Here is a 14945-nt window from a genome sequence, read left to right on the forward strand (position 1 = left end):
GTACGTACATCAGTTCGAGTTGCCATACCACATTAGCACAGAGATGCAGTTGTCGATTCAAATCCCATAGTGGTAGTAGTAAGAGTATAAGCATTATGTGAAAGATTAGGGTTTGAAGATGTTATTGAAAGAGTATAATGTATAATGTTACAAGTCCTCGTAACCTGTATAAGTAAAATACAGGTTACGAGGACTTGTAACATTGACTACGGTACACTATAATACCGATTGATTTGATTAAGCCGTCAAAATTCTTTAGTCTTTTATTTCCGATCAGTGTTATGATACATCGCGAATTGTTGTTCCCCATGAGATCATAGAAGAAATGAAAAGAGCCGAAAAATCTTTTCAAATGAATGTACATCTTGAAACTGAGAAATAATTGTCATAAATAAAATAATCAGAATCATAAAGTCCTAGATGGTAATGTTTATTGTTTTTTCTGGCTAATAGAATAAACTGCGAAAACAAGATTATCTCAGCTTCAAACAAACATTAGATCTCCATCTGGGTCATAGATTGGTTTGTATTTATTGTAAAGATTTCGAAGTTCTTCTAGGTATAATTCTTTCAGCACTGATATTTGTTCTCTTGTTGGATTTGGGTTTTTTTCACATGGTATTGGCCGTCCAACTTTTTTATTTTGGTAGAAAAAAGACATTTTGTAGTTAAGAGACAAGAACCTAAACAATAATTTTGATAGTTTTAGTTTATAGATTGTATTTGTATTATAAGTGGGTTTTAACGTCTCCTAGGTTGCTTATCTCCACCTGTAGCTCCTCCGAGGGCTACTGCCGGTCTCAAGCCCGGGTAAAGGAGGAGGGTTAGGCATGCGATTAGCGACCCCATCCTGTAGAAAACCAACTCGCTAAAAAAAGCTAACCAGAAAATTATTAAGGTTGCTGATCTGGTGTTCTATTTAGGACTAGTGATTTTACAACCTGTCAGATGTACTAATGGGATTCCAGTTTTGCTATATTCTAGTGAAATGTACTTTACTTGGTTTTCTTGTTAACGATTCAGGTATACAGACAAAATCTGACTGTACAGATAATAATTAAGGGCATTTTATATAATCGGTTTCTTTCTTTTTGAAGGCTAATGATAGAACAAGTATAAAGTAGTCTAGTATATTAACGAGATTGATCATTTTGGTTGAAATAATTCGCAATAAGAGTATAATTCACAGAATACCATTTATTGTACGTTTCCACAACAGACAGTAGACATTGTACCAACTACCCGGTAGTTTGTCTTCTAGTCTCGTATTATTGGAAATATATGAGAATTCTGAGTGTAATTTCGAGACCCAAGTTAAACTGCATGACAGCCAACCAATCAGTTTGGAGCCTTGTAGTTTAAAGTGAAAAAGACTTATGAATTGTAATAAGTATTGCTGGCTCTTATTTCCAGTCCTTAATCAGATCTCAGCGACTTTGAAATGACAATATATAGCGACTGGACACCGGGTTTTGTTAGCATTTGTAGCTGTCCTATATTAGAACGTCCAATTAAACTCTTGGGCACATCTGTTGGTGTAATTTTCACTGTATTGAGATTATCCTCACTAAGCTTTCTGGTTGTTCGATTCGTCTGAGATAGCTAGAAAAGATTACTAATTATATTAAGTAAACTTTATTGTGACCACTGGATTATTTTGTTTCATGAATTCGAAAATATTTTAAATGATATGTATTTGTTTAACTTACTGACTGTGTTTACATCTGTCCGATAAGGCAGTAAAAATCGAGCATAAAAGAAAGGAGGTGAGAATGTTGCCATTTCCGTAAATCGATTTTGGAAGTATCGTATGCAACTCCCTTCAGGATTGTACACTTGTTTAAACATATTCGGTTCGCCAAACGATACACACGGTACTAAGTGCGACCTAAACGAAACCATAGGAGTAAGATATTTAATTAGCTAACAAACAGTTTGGGACTTTCAGAATTGGAAAATAATTATCAGGTTTTCCCACTAATTAAGCTTAAATTGTCTCCAATATCTCTTTACGTTAGTTCTAGTAAAATTAGTGGCTGTTTTTCACCGAAATCTAATTGAAAGTGTTTCAAAAATCACCATTTCCCTTCTGATTTACTACTCAATCACTGAACACTAATATCAAGTCCTATCCCTTCTAGTAAGTGGATTCCATCAACCAAGTTACACCAAACTAAGTGACTCGATGCATTTGGATTTTAGATGTCTGTAAAAAGTATAATTTGTCTTCTTTTTAATAGAAATATATTGTCTTTATTGAATTGCTATTTCACCTGAATCGGAAAATACTGCCAGATTGACTGCGATTTTCATTCGCCCAATTTTAAAGTTCTCGTAAATTTTACGATTATTGTATAATCCATATATTTCTAGACCCTCAAGTAGCATATTTGAATTAAGTTCAATATCGTCAGTTTGTAAATTTTTGAAAATAATTCAATATGATACTTACCCAGTCATTAATGCTAACTTGAAAAAGCCGTATCGTCGATTAGTGTGGAAGACATATTTTCCAGGACGTGAATCTAATGCTTCAGGAGCACCACCCAAAAGAACGACAACGAAATTTCCTGTATTTCCACATTGTTGAGGATCAAGAAGGTATGAAAGTCCTTTGTATGTTGCCGCTACAAGATCTGAATAATAAAAAAATATAAATCAGTCAGTATACTGGTTTGTTTAATCAAATAACATCCATCATGGGAAAATTCAGTACGAAATAAAGTCCACTTTAGAGTCTTGGAAACTAGGGAAATGGAAGAGATAAATAAACCATTTAACTGTATTCGATACAGCTCTCAACCGTAGGACAAAAAAAACTAATGACACTTTATTTGAACTTTCTCCCGATTCCTGTGGTTCAGCTCTTGAATGAACAAAAGTAACGAAGGACATGTAATCTACATTCATCTCAGTAATGACCATTTCCTTCAGCTAAGTTACGGTGATAAAGTTTTACTACTTAATAATTGAAAGTAGTATCCTAAATCTTGAAAATGTTGCCGGGTATTCATGCTTTGAACCAGGAAAATTGCTTATCGTAAGCGATAATATCTAACTTTAGCGAATACTTTCGTACGATTTCCAAAGTGCGTTCTATGTATGGATATCGTACTGATATTTTCGTAACGGTTAAGCTCCATACATAAAATTTTATCAAAGTTTGAGAGTACGTTTCCACAAAAATTAATGCGAAAACAAACAAAAATACATTTGCTAAAATGTCAACAATCGAAATTTAAGTAGCGTAAAAGTTTGGTCTGATTATCTTGTTTAATTAAGTGAAGTTTAGGGATGGGATTTCAAAATAAGGACAATAAAGTTGAGTCTATGGAAGTAAATGTTGCAAGAGTTAACTATAAATATGATGGGGACGTCTAGACAGCTGAATTTAATTGTGTAAGAAAGCAGTTGTCGAAACATACTCAGTAACCAAAGGATATCAAGTTAACTTCAACATAAAGTATACTCTTCAATAAGTATCTGTCACATAGATTGATAGAAAAACTACTACAAAATGAGAAAGTTCTAACAATCTTTATAGATGGGATGAAGGGTAGTTATCTTTTAGGAGGAGTTTTGTTCCCTGCGCCAGGTGGTGTGGTCGTGGCGCTCTCATTATTCTTCTGAACAAAATCAGCACAAACTTCAGGTAGAGGTGAAGTGTTCGGATTTCTCAACAAATTAATTCCAGATTGTCCTGTCGACCTCGATCTTGACATTTACCTGACTGCTGTATCCATAAAACATAAATATTCAAATAATTTATAATCAATTATCATCTACTCTTAACTCCACCTGTAGCTCCTCTGGGGGTTACTGCTGGTCCCAAGCCCGGGTAAAGGAGGAGGGTTGGGCATGGGGTTAGCGACCCCATCCCGTAGAAAACCAACTCTCTAAAAAAACGCTAACCAGAAAAAATCATTCAAACCATTCAAACTCTGCCCTGGTAGTAGAAGGAATAATTATGACGTCTCATGATGAAAGCCGAGTTCCTTCGGAAGTCATGAGGCCTATGCACCTTCTTACAACCAGAGCAACAATTTTTATAGGTACATGGAATGTCCGAACAATGTGGGAGACCGGAAGAGTCTTCCAAATTGCTGCAGAAATGAGAAAATACAACCTGGAGGTGCTTGGAATCAGCGAAACACATTGGAAGCAGGTTGGACAACAACGACTATCTTCAAGAGAACTTCTGTTATACTCCGGTCATGAAGAAGAAAATGCCCCACATACACAAGGAGTTGCATTGATGCTGTCCAGAAAAGCACAAAATGCACTTATTGGATGGGAATCTCATGAACCGAGGATCATCAAAGCCTCCTTCAAAACAAAGAAAGAGGACATTACAATGAACGTCATCCAGTGCGATGTACCTGCCAACAATTACAATGAAGACGCTAAAGACCAATTCTACGATAGGCTGCAGTTGATCTTCGAGAAGTGCCCAACCAAGGACCTGACCATTCTGATGGGAGATTTCAATGCCAAGGTTGGAAAGGACAACACTGGATACGAAGACGTCATAGGACGACATGGACTGGGAGAAAGGAACGAAAATGGTGAGAGATTTGCAAACCTATGTGCCTTCAATAAACTGGTCATAGGTGGCACCATATTCCCACACAAAAAGATACACAAAGCTACTTGGATTTCACCGGATCACACTACACAGAATCAAATCGACCATATCTGCATCAACAAAAAGTTCAGGAGGACGATGGAGGATGTGAGAACCAGGAGAGGAGCTGATATAGCATCCGATCATCATTTACTGGTCGCCAAGATGAAACTAAAACTTAAGAAGCAGTGGACAACGGCGCGGACAACATCACAAAAGTTTAATACGGCCTTTCTTCGAGATGCTGACAAACTCAACAAATTCAAGATAGCCCTCAGCAACAGGTTCCAGGCCTTTCATGATCTACTCAATGGAGAGGGAACTACAATGGAGAGCAACTGGAAAGGTATCAAGGAGGCAATCGTTTCAACATGTCAGGAGGTTCTGGGCCAAAAGAAGCACCATCACAAGGAATGGATCACTGTTGGTACACTGGATAAGATTGAAGAGAGGAGGAACAAGAAGGCAGCAATCAATATCAGCCGAACCAGAGCGGAAAAAGCCAAGGCACAAGCCGAATACACAGAGGCAAACAAGCAAGTGAAGAGGAGCATCAGAACCGACAAACGTAAATATGTGGACGATTTAGCGATGACAGCGGAAAAGGCTGCAAGAGAGGAAAACATGAGACAACTGTATGATACAACAAAGAAACTTGCTGGAAATTACCGTAAGCCAGAAAGACCAGTGATAACTAGGGAATTAAAAATAATCACCGACATTGAAGAACAACGAAACAGGTGGGTAGAACACTTCAAAGAACTCTTGAATCGACCAGCTCCACTGAACCCACCCAACGTCGAAGCAGCACCCACGGACCTCCCAATCGATATTGGCCCACCAACAATTGAAGAGATCAGCATGGCCATTAAACAAGTCAAGAGTGGCAAAGCAGCGGGACCAGACAACATTCCGGCAGAGGCACTGAAAGCAAATGTAACAGCAACTGCAAAGATACTCCACGTCCTCTTTAGTAAGATTTGGGACGAAGAACATGTACCAACAGACTGGAAAAAGGGACTTCTGATCAAGATACCAAAGAAAGGCGAACTCAGCAAGTGCGAAAACTACAGGGGCATCACTCTCCTCTCAATACCAGGAAAAGTCTTCAACAGAGTATTGTTAAACAGGATGAAGGATTCCGTGGACGCCCAACTTCGAGATCAACAAGCTGGATTTCGTAAGGATAGATCGTGCACAGATCAAATCGCAACTCTACGTATCATTGTGGAACAATCAATCGAATGGAATTCATCACTCTACATCAACTTCATTGACTACAAGAAGGCATTTGATAGCGTGGACAGGACGACACTATGGAGGCTTCTTCGACATTACGGCGTTCCTGAGAAGATAGTCAACATCATACGGAACTCCTATGATGGACTAAACTGCCAAATCGTCCACGGAGGACAACTCACCGAATCGTTTGAAGTAAAGACCGGTGTTAGACAAGATTGCTTACTCTCACCCTTTCTCTTTCTCCTGGTCATCGACTGGATCATGAAGACGTCAACATCTGCAGGAAAGCACGGGATACAGTGGACAGGCAGGATGCAGCTTGACGATTTAGACTTCGCAGATGATCTGGCTCTTCTATCACAAACGCAACAACAAATGCAGGAGAAAACGACCAGTGTAGCAGCAGCCTCAGCAGCAGTAGGTCTCAATATAAACAAAGGGAAAAGCAAGACTCTCCGATACAATACGATATGCACCAATCAAATTACACTTGACGGAGAAGCTTTGGAAGATGTGGAAACCTTTACATATCTGGGCAGCATCATTGATGAACACGGTGGATCAGATGCAGATGTGAGGGCGAGGATCGGCAAAGCAAGAGCAGCATATCTGCAACTGAAGAACATCTGGAACTCAAAACAATTGTCAACCAACACCAAGGTTAGAATTTTCAATACAAATGTCAAGACAGTTCTACTGTATGGGACGGAGACCTGGAGAACTACGAAAGCCATTATCCAGAAGATACAAGTGTTTATCAACAGCTGTCTACGCAAGATACTTCGGATCCGATGGCCAGACACTATCAGCAACAAGTTACTGTGGGAGACGACAAACCAGATTCCAGCAGAGGAAGAAATCAGGAAGAAGCGCTGGAAGTGGATTGGGCACACTTTGAGGAAATCACCTAATTGTGTCACAAGACGAGCCCTCACATGGAATCCTGAAGGTCAAAGGAGAAGAGGAAGACCAAAGAACACATTACGCCGAGAAATAGAGACAGACATGAGAAGAATGAACAAGAACTGGATAAAACTAGAAAAGAAGGCCCAGGACAGAGTGGGTTGGAGAAAGCTGGTCGTCGGCCTATGCTCCATTGGGAGTAACAGGCGTAAGTAAGTAAGTAAAGTAATCATCTACTCTTCACTGATACTTTGAAATTTCCATCAACCACTTTAGTTTGAGTTTCAGGGTAATATCAACATATACATACTTTTAGATCAGGGTTAGAGGATAAATGCATCCGTATATTCTATTCGATACTGTACTGTTACTTGATATAGAATACTGTGATATAAAAAACGTTTTATATTTTGTTAATTAAAACACATCGAACAGTTCGTTTTGGCAAAATACAACCGAACGCTTAATCTGATAAAATAGTAACTGAACAAACGTAGTCACATAAAGCAGCTTTTTGTCCGAATGTAGTCACCAATCTTGATTCCTTTGATATGTGATTGTAACGAATAATAAACATAAATGTTGCATGCTTGTTCTGTTACTTAATGATTTAAACTAACTACTTAACAACCTTTGTTTTATGCTCTACAATTCCTTTTAAGTTTGAATACAGAACTTGACATTTATGCGATAGTTATTGCAACATTTTGTTATAATGAGCTTATAACTTCACTTTCAGTTTATTGACAATTATAACTTGGCTGCATAATATATCGCATAGATTACTTACTTTAGGTAAAAATAATGTACTTAAGTTCTTATGTTCTCCAAATCACGTCCTACGTTAACATTGTCAAAACAAATCGAAACGTGGAAGAAATATGCTATCATTTAATTTATCACAGCTAGTTACATTTCATTTTTATGGACTCTATATGAGTAGTATGTGACTATTGAAGTTACAGACTATGCAATGGACATACTGGTACAAGCCAGATGTATAAATTATTCGGATAAATAATATATATTTTGAGTAAATTTTCCAAAACTGAATATGGTCATCATAGATATTCTGTCAATCATAATTGAATTCACCATATAGTTTCTGACTACTGAAGATTCGTCGACTACTAAATTTCATTGAACAGATAAACTTTGAACTGTCATATTTTGTCATTTCATTTTATTGTATCGTTTCAAAAAAAAATCACAATCTTTTTAAAGTTCATGATTTTAACTTGAAACATTATTATTATGTCATAATCTATCGTTTAGAATCATCAAATTACTATATCAAAGATTATTTTGAGGGCATCCTCACCTTCAATTTAATGCTAAATAATTATCAAAACAAGTAACTTAGTGTAAGCGATAACACTACCCATAGTTTATTGGTTTTATATTATTAATATACTTGATCACTTCTAAAACTATTCAATCCTGGAGCTACTTGGGCCAATAAAAATTAATCAAGTAATCCCCAATAATACGCTTATCTAATGAATTTGTTCATAGAGGTAGGATTGTCTTTGGAATTCAGAGATGTGTATGCAATTATATACCATTTAAATTACTTGTGATGAGTAATGTATAGATACATATGAACAAAATTTTTTCTTAAGAACGACCTTATTGCTATTAATTTATAAACAGTTTTTAAAGTTTAGTATAATGACACTTTGATGCATAAAGTATTTACGTGAACTACATACTAAAATAATAATTTTAAAATTATTATCTTGTTTTATTACTCATAATTTTGGCAACTTGTATCATGTCACAAAGCTCTGTAGATACGTACTTATCGGGGATGATGCCGGATGAGTGATTAAGTAAAGATTATTATGAATTTCATGCCCCTAATTTCTTATGGAATCCTTATGTATTTCTAATGATAGGCGTTTAGCAAGAACCTAATAGATTTCGTAACTCATGGTTTCAATCATTGAAAACATGAGACATTGATGTTATTGGTATTGTAGTGTACAAAACACTAGTTGGGGACAATCGAATGTATTTAAGCACAAATGACAAACTATTTTACTAAGATCTGATAACCATTCAGTGAATCGTTTATTTGCAAAATAACAATCAATGGTCTCAATTTTCACTGTTCCTTCTGTAAATATCAGTTCATCTTCCCTAATTTCATTGTTAATGCATTTTCCTACCAATTGCGCTTCATTTCAGTTCTTTCCTTATCGGTCTTCTGTCTGATCATCACCATATACTACTTATGAGGATATAAGTAGAACACAGCACAGTATTCTGAAGAGTAGTTCAAGTAGAATATGCGTAATATTGAATTCGAATTCAATAGCCTGATGGTATCTTAGACACTGTTAGATCTAAATAACCTGAAATCAATTCTGTGTAAAGCGATAGATACACTACAGAGGAGTTTTAATTTATGACAAAATGGTCGTCTAGTGCTTTCTAGTTTTCAATGATTATTTAACCAAAATCACTCTGTTATAATAAAAAGATTTTGTTAGTTTTAGACTTTGAATAGGTAAGTAAACTATGATTATTTGCACACTGACACGTGCTACATATGAGTAACTTTCATCTAATTTAAAAAATAATAATAATATAAACATCTATAATTCTGTTCTATATTTCTCATATCTACATATACATCGGGTTGTTGTGTAAAAATTTATTTATTTATTAATTTGTAGACAATGTAAGTTCATTATTTAATTTTACCAGATATATAGGTCATTATTATCATTATAAATTTAATAATAAATAAATGAACAAACTTATACTTGGTTATCGATTTTAATTACTCTAGGTTATATTAAATGAAGACTGAAATACCTAAACACTACAAATAATTAATAAACAAATATATAAATATAAAATCTTACAAAACTATGAATTGATTACATTCATTACATTTCAAGTTAGCATATAAAGGGATAATAAAAAAACAATGAATTGAAGCTAGAATGTGCACCAGTTAATAAAAATAATACAGTATAGTGAAATATTCCCTCTAAAATAATATAAGCTGAAAGAGGATGAGGCTATTGTAATAGAATACTTTTGAACTGTATTATAAATCAATCCTAATCAGATATCTATCTACATTATTTTGATCATCCACTCTTGTTCTCAACCAAACCATTACCTGATATATATACCTGTAATGAAAATGGTTTAAGTTGATGGTAGAAATGTTGTTGTATTATCTTCAATGGTTTCTCAGTAAACTGCAGTCAGGGGTGGATCTCTTACTGATAACAATATGAATCAAGTCTGTGAGGTAGAGCTTAATGAATAAAGCCTTAGACCTAACCTAATATCTGTAAATAAGATCAAATTATGATGGAGAATAATAAAGATGTGTACTAAATGCTTATCGATTAGGAACTACTGTATGCCATCGAGTATAATGCAAGATAAAATTGAAATGAGTTCATAATCTTCAGTAGTACTTGCTATACTTACATAGCTTCTATTTTTGTAGCATATTTAATAGAGTTCTGGAAAATATATAGCCATTTTGAAAAAAACTATCGAATAGCTATAAATCATTGTTTTACCACTTATGAATTGATATGGTAGTTATGAAAATTGAGCCAACATAATTTTACTATGATAATCAACTATACTAGTAATCTTTAAAAAATTGAGATAACCATATTTTCAGCAAGATAATAATAACTACCGTCCATGCGAATAATTGAAGTTTACCAACTAGATTGAAAATTCAATATATTTTAAGTTTATGACTGAACTAATTAGAGCTATACCCATAATTGTTCAGCATGCGTATCTTGTAATTACCTATAAATTTTCGTAGAATATATCACGTAAATTTTGTCCTCGTATTCTGAAAGTTATTCAATTTTGTCAAAGTCACGTCTTATGGTTTCAGTATTATGATTTTCAATGTTTCATCTATTATTATACCTTTTTTTTAACATTATGCAGATTTAGTTGATGCTTTGTCGTGAATTATTTCAGTGCAATAGCCTGAATTAAGAAAACAACATTCTTAATAGATTTAATATTGAGTGTTATATTTCTTTTGACCTCTTTAATTTCACCGGTTAAATTAAAACCATTTCACTAATTTGTTTGTAATCTAAATATTTAATCATGCTCCTTCCGCAATTACAAATTTGTTTAATAATAGTAATAATGAGATGGTGGAGAAGATTTGTAGCTCAGGTGGATGATTTTGATGGAGTTTTGTTCTCTGAGCTGGATGGTTTGGTCGTGGAGCTTTCATCGTCCTTCTGAACGACATCATCAGCACTTCTACCCGAAGTTTGTGTTGATGATGTCGTTCAGAAGGACGATGAAAGCTCCAAACCATCCAGCTCAGAGAACAAAACTACATCGAAATAGTAATAATAATAGCAATAGCTTTTAATTAAGAAATACATTGTCAATTTGGTAAAAAAAGGTTTCAGTAACGTTTCCAAAGACGCTTTACTAAACGATTCAGCTACCTATATCAAAAACAATATTAGCTTTTGTAAGTAGTTGATAAATGATAGTTATTTTTTATGTTTTATTGACTAGTTGGTCAATATTTCTGTAGAATTAATTCTCAAAAAAATACATGAAGTAGATAGATAGTCATAGGATTAATTATCATGCTTTCCGGTTAAACCAGTTTTTTTTATCTAAATAAACTTTCAAATTTAAACAACTTTTCGACTCTAAAGTTTCTTCATGGAAAAAAAGTTATTGTTCAAGAACATTGGTTATATGTAAAACGATATTTCTTAATGACTTAAAAGATGTTTCAGCATAATCAAATCATATTAAATCCTTAAAGAAGTTTGATAGGCATTTAAAACCAACATTTTATACATTCTGAGTATTGTAATCAATACTGTCAGTACCATTCCGATAACAACTGTTACACTAACTCTAGATGTAGACCTCATTAGTTATTCTCATCGTTGTTACCAAATAAAGTAATGTTGTACTTTAATTATATGATCTAATTTGTCTGATAACTCTGTAGATTAAGGTTTCCACATTAAGGTAGATAAACATCACGTAAGACGTCATCTGAATTGTTTCTAATCATGTTGCATTTAAATTTACTTTGTAAAAGATGATTGAGTTTCTTCGTCACCAGTATATCTTTTTTCCTGAAATTCAGGCATGAATTTCTTCAATTTTAAGTTAATTTTAATAAGAGACTAAAATCAGCTTGCGAACCATTGGAAACTAGGCAATACTACTTAGTTTTTCGTTTTAGGATGAAGATTGTCAATTATACTTATCCGCAAATTTACACAGTATTGTACTCAGCAACATTAGATTTAGCGGTAAAACAGGAATAAACTGTCGTCTACGAAACCGACTTGTACCTATGATGTTTGTTTAGTGAATTGTTAATCAATAAGTTACAGGCTTATTAATATATATTATCAATTTTTAGTTTGTGACCATTCACTATAGTTTTGATATCCTTTATCCTGCTAATTGACTAGTGTTTAATAGGATTTTCTCATACTAGTATTTGAATGCTATCATAAATATAATATTCAATATTTTAACTCACTTTGTATTGGCCATTTGAATGTTCCCATTGATGTTTAGGACTGTATATGTTCATCCTGTGCGGATCACCTCGATATTGCCTTAAGTCACTAGCATTTCAAGCAGAGATGGATGGTGGCTGACGAGTCCTAAGTGAGACGAAACGCGTGTCCTGGATTCCACTGCTAGCCACCATCCTCTCGCTACTTATAACTCAATATTTTGATACCGAATCATCCTTTTTTTTACCAAGAAACATTTATTACACATAATCTTTGATATTTTTTGCTACAAAAGGGCTTTATTTTGGAACTGCGTTTCAATGAGTTAGTCAAATAAGTTGTATAACATCGTAATATCTCATTTTTATTATGTTAACAAAGAAACAAGTCAATAAGCAATAATTCATTATAAACTTACTAAAAGACAAAAGGAGATCACGATAAAATGGTGCTTTAAAATTAATTTCCAATGTTGTTAACCATGGTGTAATTCCTGGAAATTTTTCGGAGAATTGATTAGCTTCCGTTAAGAAATTAATAAAAGCACCAATACCAAATATTCCATGTGGATGATAACCAACTAAATAATTATTACTTGGAGGGAATAATTCTTTTATACATGCTAAATTATTCTCATATTTAGGATAATCTTCTTTATTTCTAATTGTTTGAGTACATATTTTATCATTTGAATTTTGATCTTCTTCTTCATTATTATTATCACAACTTTGATCAGCCATAATACTGGATTCGGTCACTTCAGTTGCATGTTCATTATCTTTATTATTATTATATAATTCACTGATAACAAGTTTAATTGGAAAATAATGTGCTATATATTTCCATATTATTAAATTTCTAATAAAATATTTTGGATGACTACCTTTTTCTTCAGAACCTTTATCAATATTCCAATAGATCCAATAGATAGTAATCATTAATAATATTGTTATAAATTGTCGAAATAAATCAAATAATTGTTCATTATATATAAATTCCATAGGATTATAAATAATATTATGATTATTCATAATTAATTGATTAGTAATTATATAAAATAATTTAATAAATTTAATAATTAAATATATCCATAGTAACCAACATGTTGTTGCACCAAATAAAAACATTACAATAAATGATGTAACACTTAAGATTTGAAACATTATTTGTTTTAATTGAATAAGATCAGAGAAATTTGAAAATAGTTTTATAATACATTTATACATTGTGAATAATTTTAAAAAAAAAACAGAAAGGAATACAATATAGAATCAATATGATATGGAGATAATAATAATAATGATTTGGATGATCCTCTCACTGTGAAATGATCAGAAACAATGAGATTTAATTAATGATACATTTTATTTAATGAATAATAATGATGACTGGATAATTGGTTGTAAAATATTTGTGATAGTTCAATTTTTGTTTATATATGTCTTTTTGAATGGTAAAATTTGATTGGTTAATAAAACAAATGAAAGTGTTTGCGTAGGTGGTAGTTAGAAATAATAATACTGATCATTGATAACAGTAGTGCTGATATCTGTATGTTTTTTTAACTAAAATAATCTTTAGTTTGTTCTTTGATATAGAATTAGACAGATAATGATTAGAAAGAAATTTGTTTTTGTTATTTTGATAGCCCCCAAATGCCCTGGTACGGCCAAGAGTGGGAAGAGTCCGCTCTCCCTCTCGAAATGCTCTCACATGGTCACATGTATACAGCCACTGAAAGGGAAGTCTTACTCACTGCCTTTTCGCGGCGAACTGGTTGCTTACGAAATTGAAAGGATGAAAAGCGAATGTCCGGAGTTTTAACAGGGTGGGTGGATACGGAGGGTCCACCTAGGGGAGTTGGAAAACCCTGATTCCAAACAAATGGTGTACATGGGCTCCAGTATCCTGAGGGAACAAATGGTGTATGAACCTACTGTCGGTCACTGGCTATCATGGGACTGCATCTCCTTACGTTGCTCCATTGCCTTGTGGATCAGATCTTTAGGTCAAAGACTCGGGGTGTGGTCCCCTAAGAAAACCACCTACTTCGGTTTGGGCACCCGTGCAGTATCTCGGCCCTCACACAAATCAAACAAGATTTGTGTGGCGCTTATATATCTGGTGCCTCTTTGTACCAATATTTATGTGTTTAAATAAATAAATAAAAACAAATAGCACTCTAACCAGGAGACCTAATTGATGGAATTTGAAATTGACAGTTTATCTAATGACAATACTATAGATATTCCGTAATTTTAGTCATTCTAAGTAAAAAGCTTGTCTTTGTCCATTTCCAAACATTTAAATAATATATTGAAAAGGATTATCATATTAATTCTGATTAAAATGAGCTTTTTAGGTCTCGTAGTCATGAGTACGCCCTGGGACATATTACTGATCTTTTGTAAAACTCAAAACGTGGATTTATTCTGCTATCTGTAAAACTTTAACAGATTAAAACTAAGTTATCATTAATGACCTCTATCAAATGCTTTCAACTACTGTCCGATATTTGGTGAAATGATTCTTTAATTTGGAAATTCCTTGTTAATTTCCTCGTTTTTAATCTGTTGTCAATTTTAATAACCTATTTCACATACACCTAATAAAATGATTCTCTCTCGATATGTTTCTATACTCCACAACATCATTTGAAA

At 33.8% G+C, this 14945-nt stretch overlaps 1 protein-coding gene across 1 annotated transcript; it reads right to left on the reverse strand.

Annotated features, from left to right (window-relative positions):
• Positions 1-484: 484 nt before the first annotated feature.
• Positions 485-13286, reverse strand: Smp_158510 (diacylglycerol O-acyltransferase 1; the record flags this gene model as incomplete). Its single annotated transcript, XM_018794275.1, has 5 exons — positions 485-633; positions 1710-1888; positions 2453-2636; positions 12704-12907; positions 13088-13286. The coding sequence occupies 5 exons, from the start codon at positions 13284-13286 to the stop codon at positions 485-487; spliced, it is 915 nt and encodes a 304-aa protein (XP_018648704.1).
• Between the last annotated feature and the right edge of the window lie 1659 nt (positions 13287-14945).

This window comes from Schistosoma mansoni, chromosome 1 (assembly GCF_000237925.1).
Source record: "Schistosoma mansoni strain Puerto Rico chromosome 1, complete genome".
Lineage (NCBI taxonomy): Eukaryota > Metazoa > Platyhelminthes > Trematoda > Strigeidida > Schistosomatidae > Schistosoma > Schistosoma mansoni.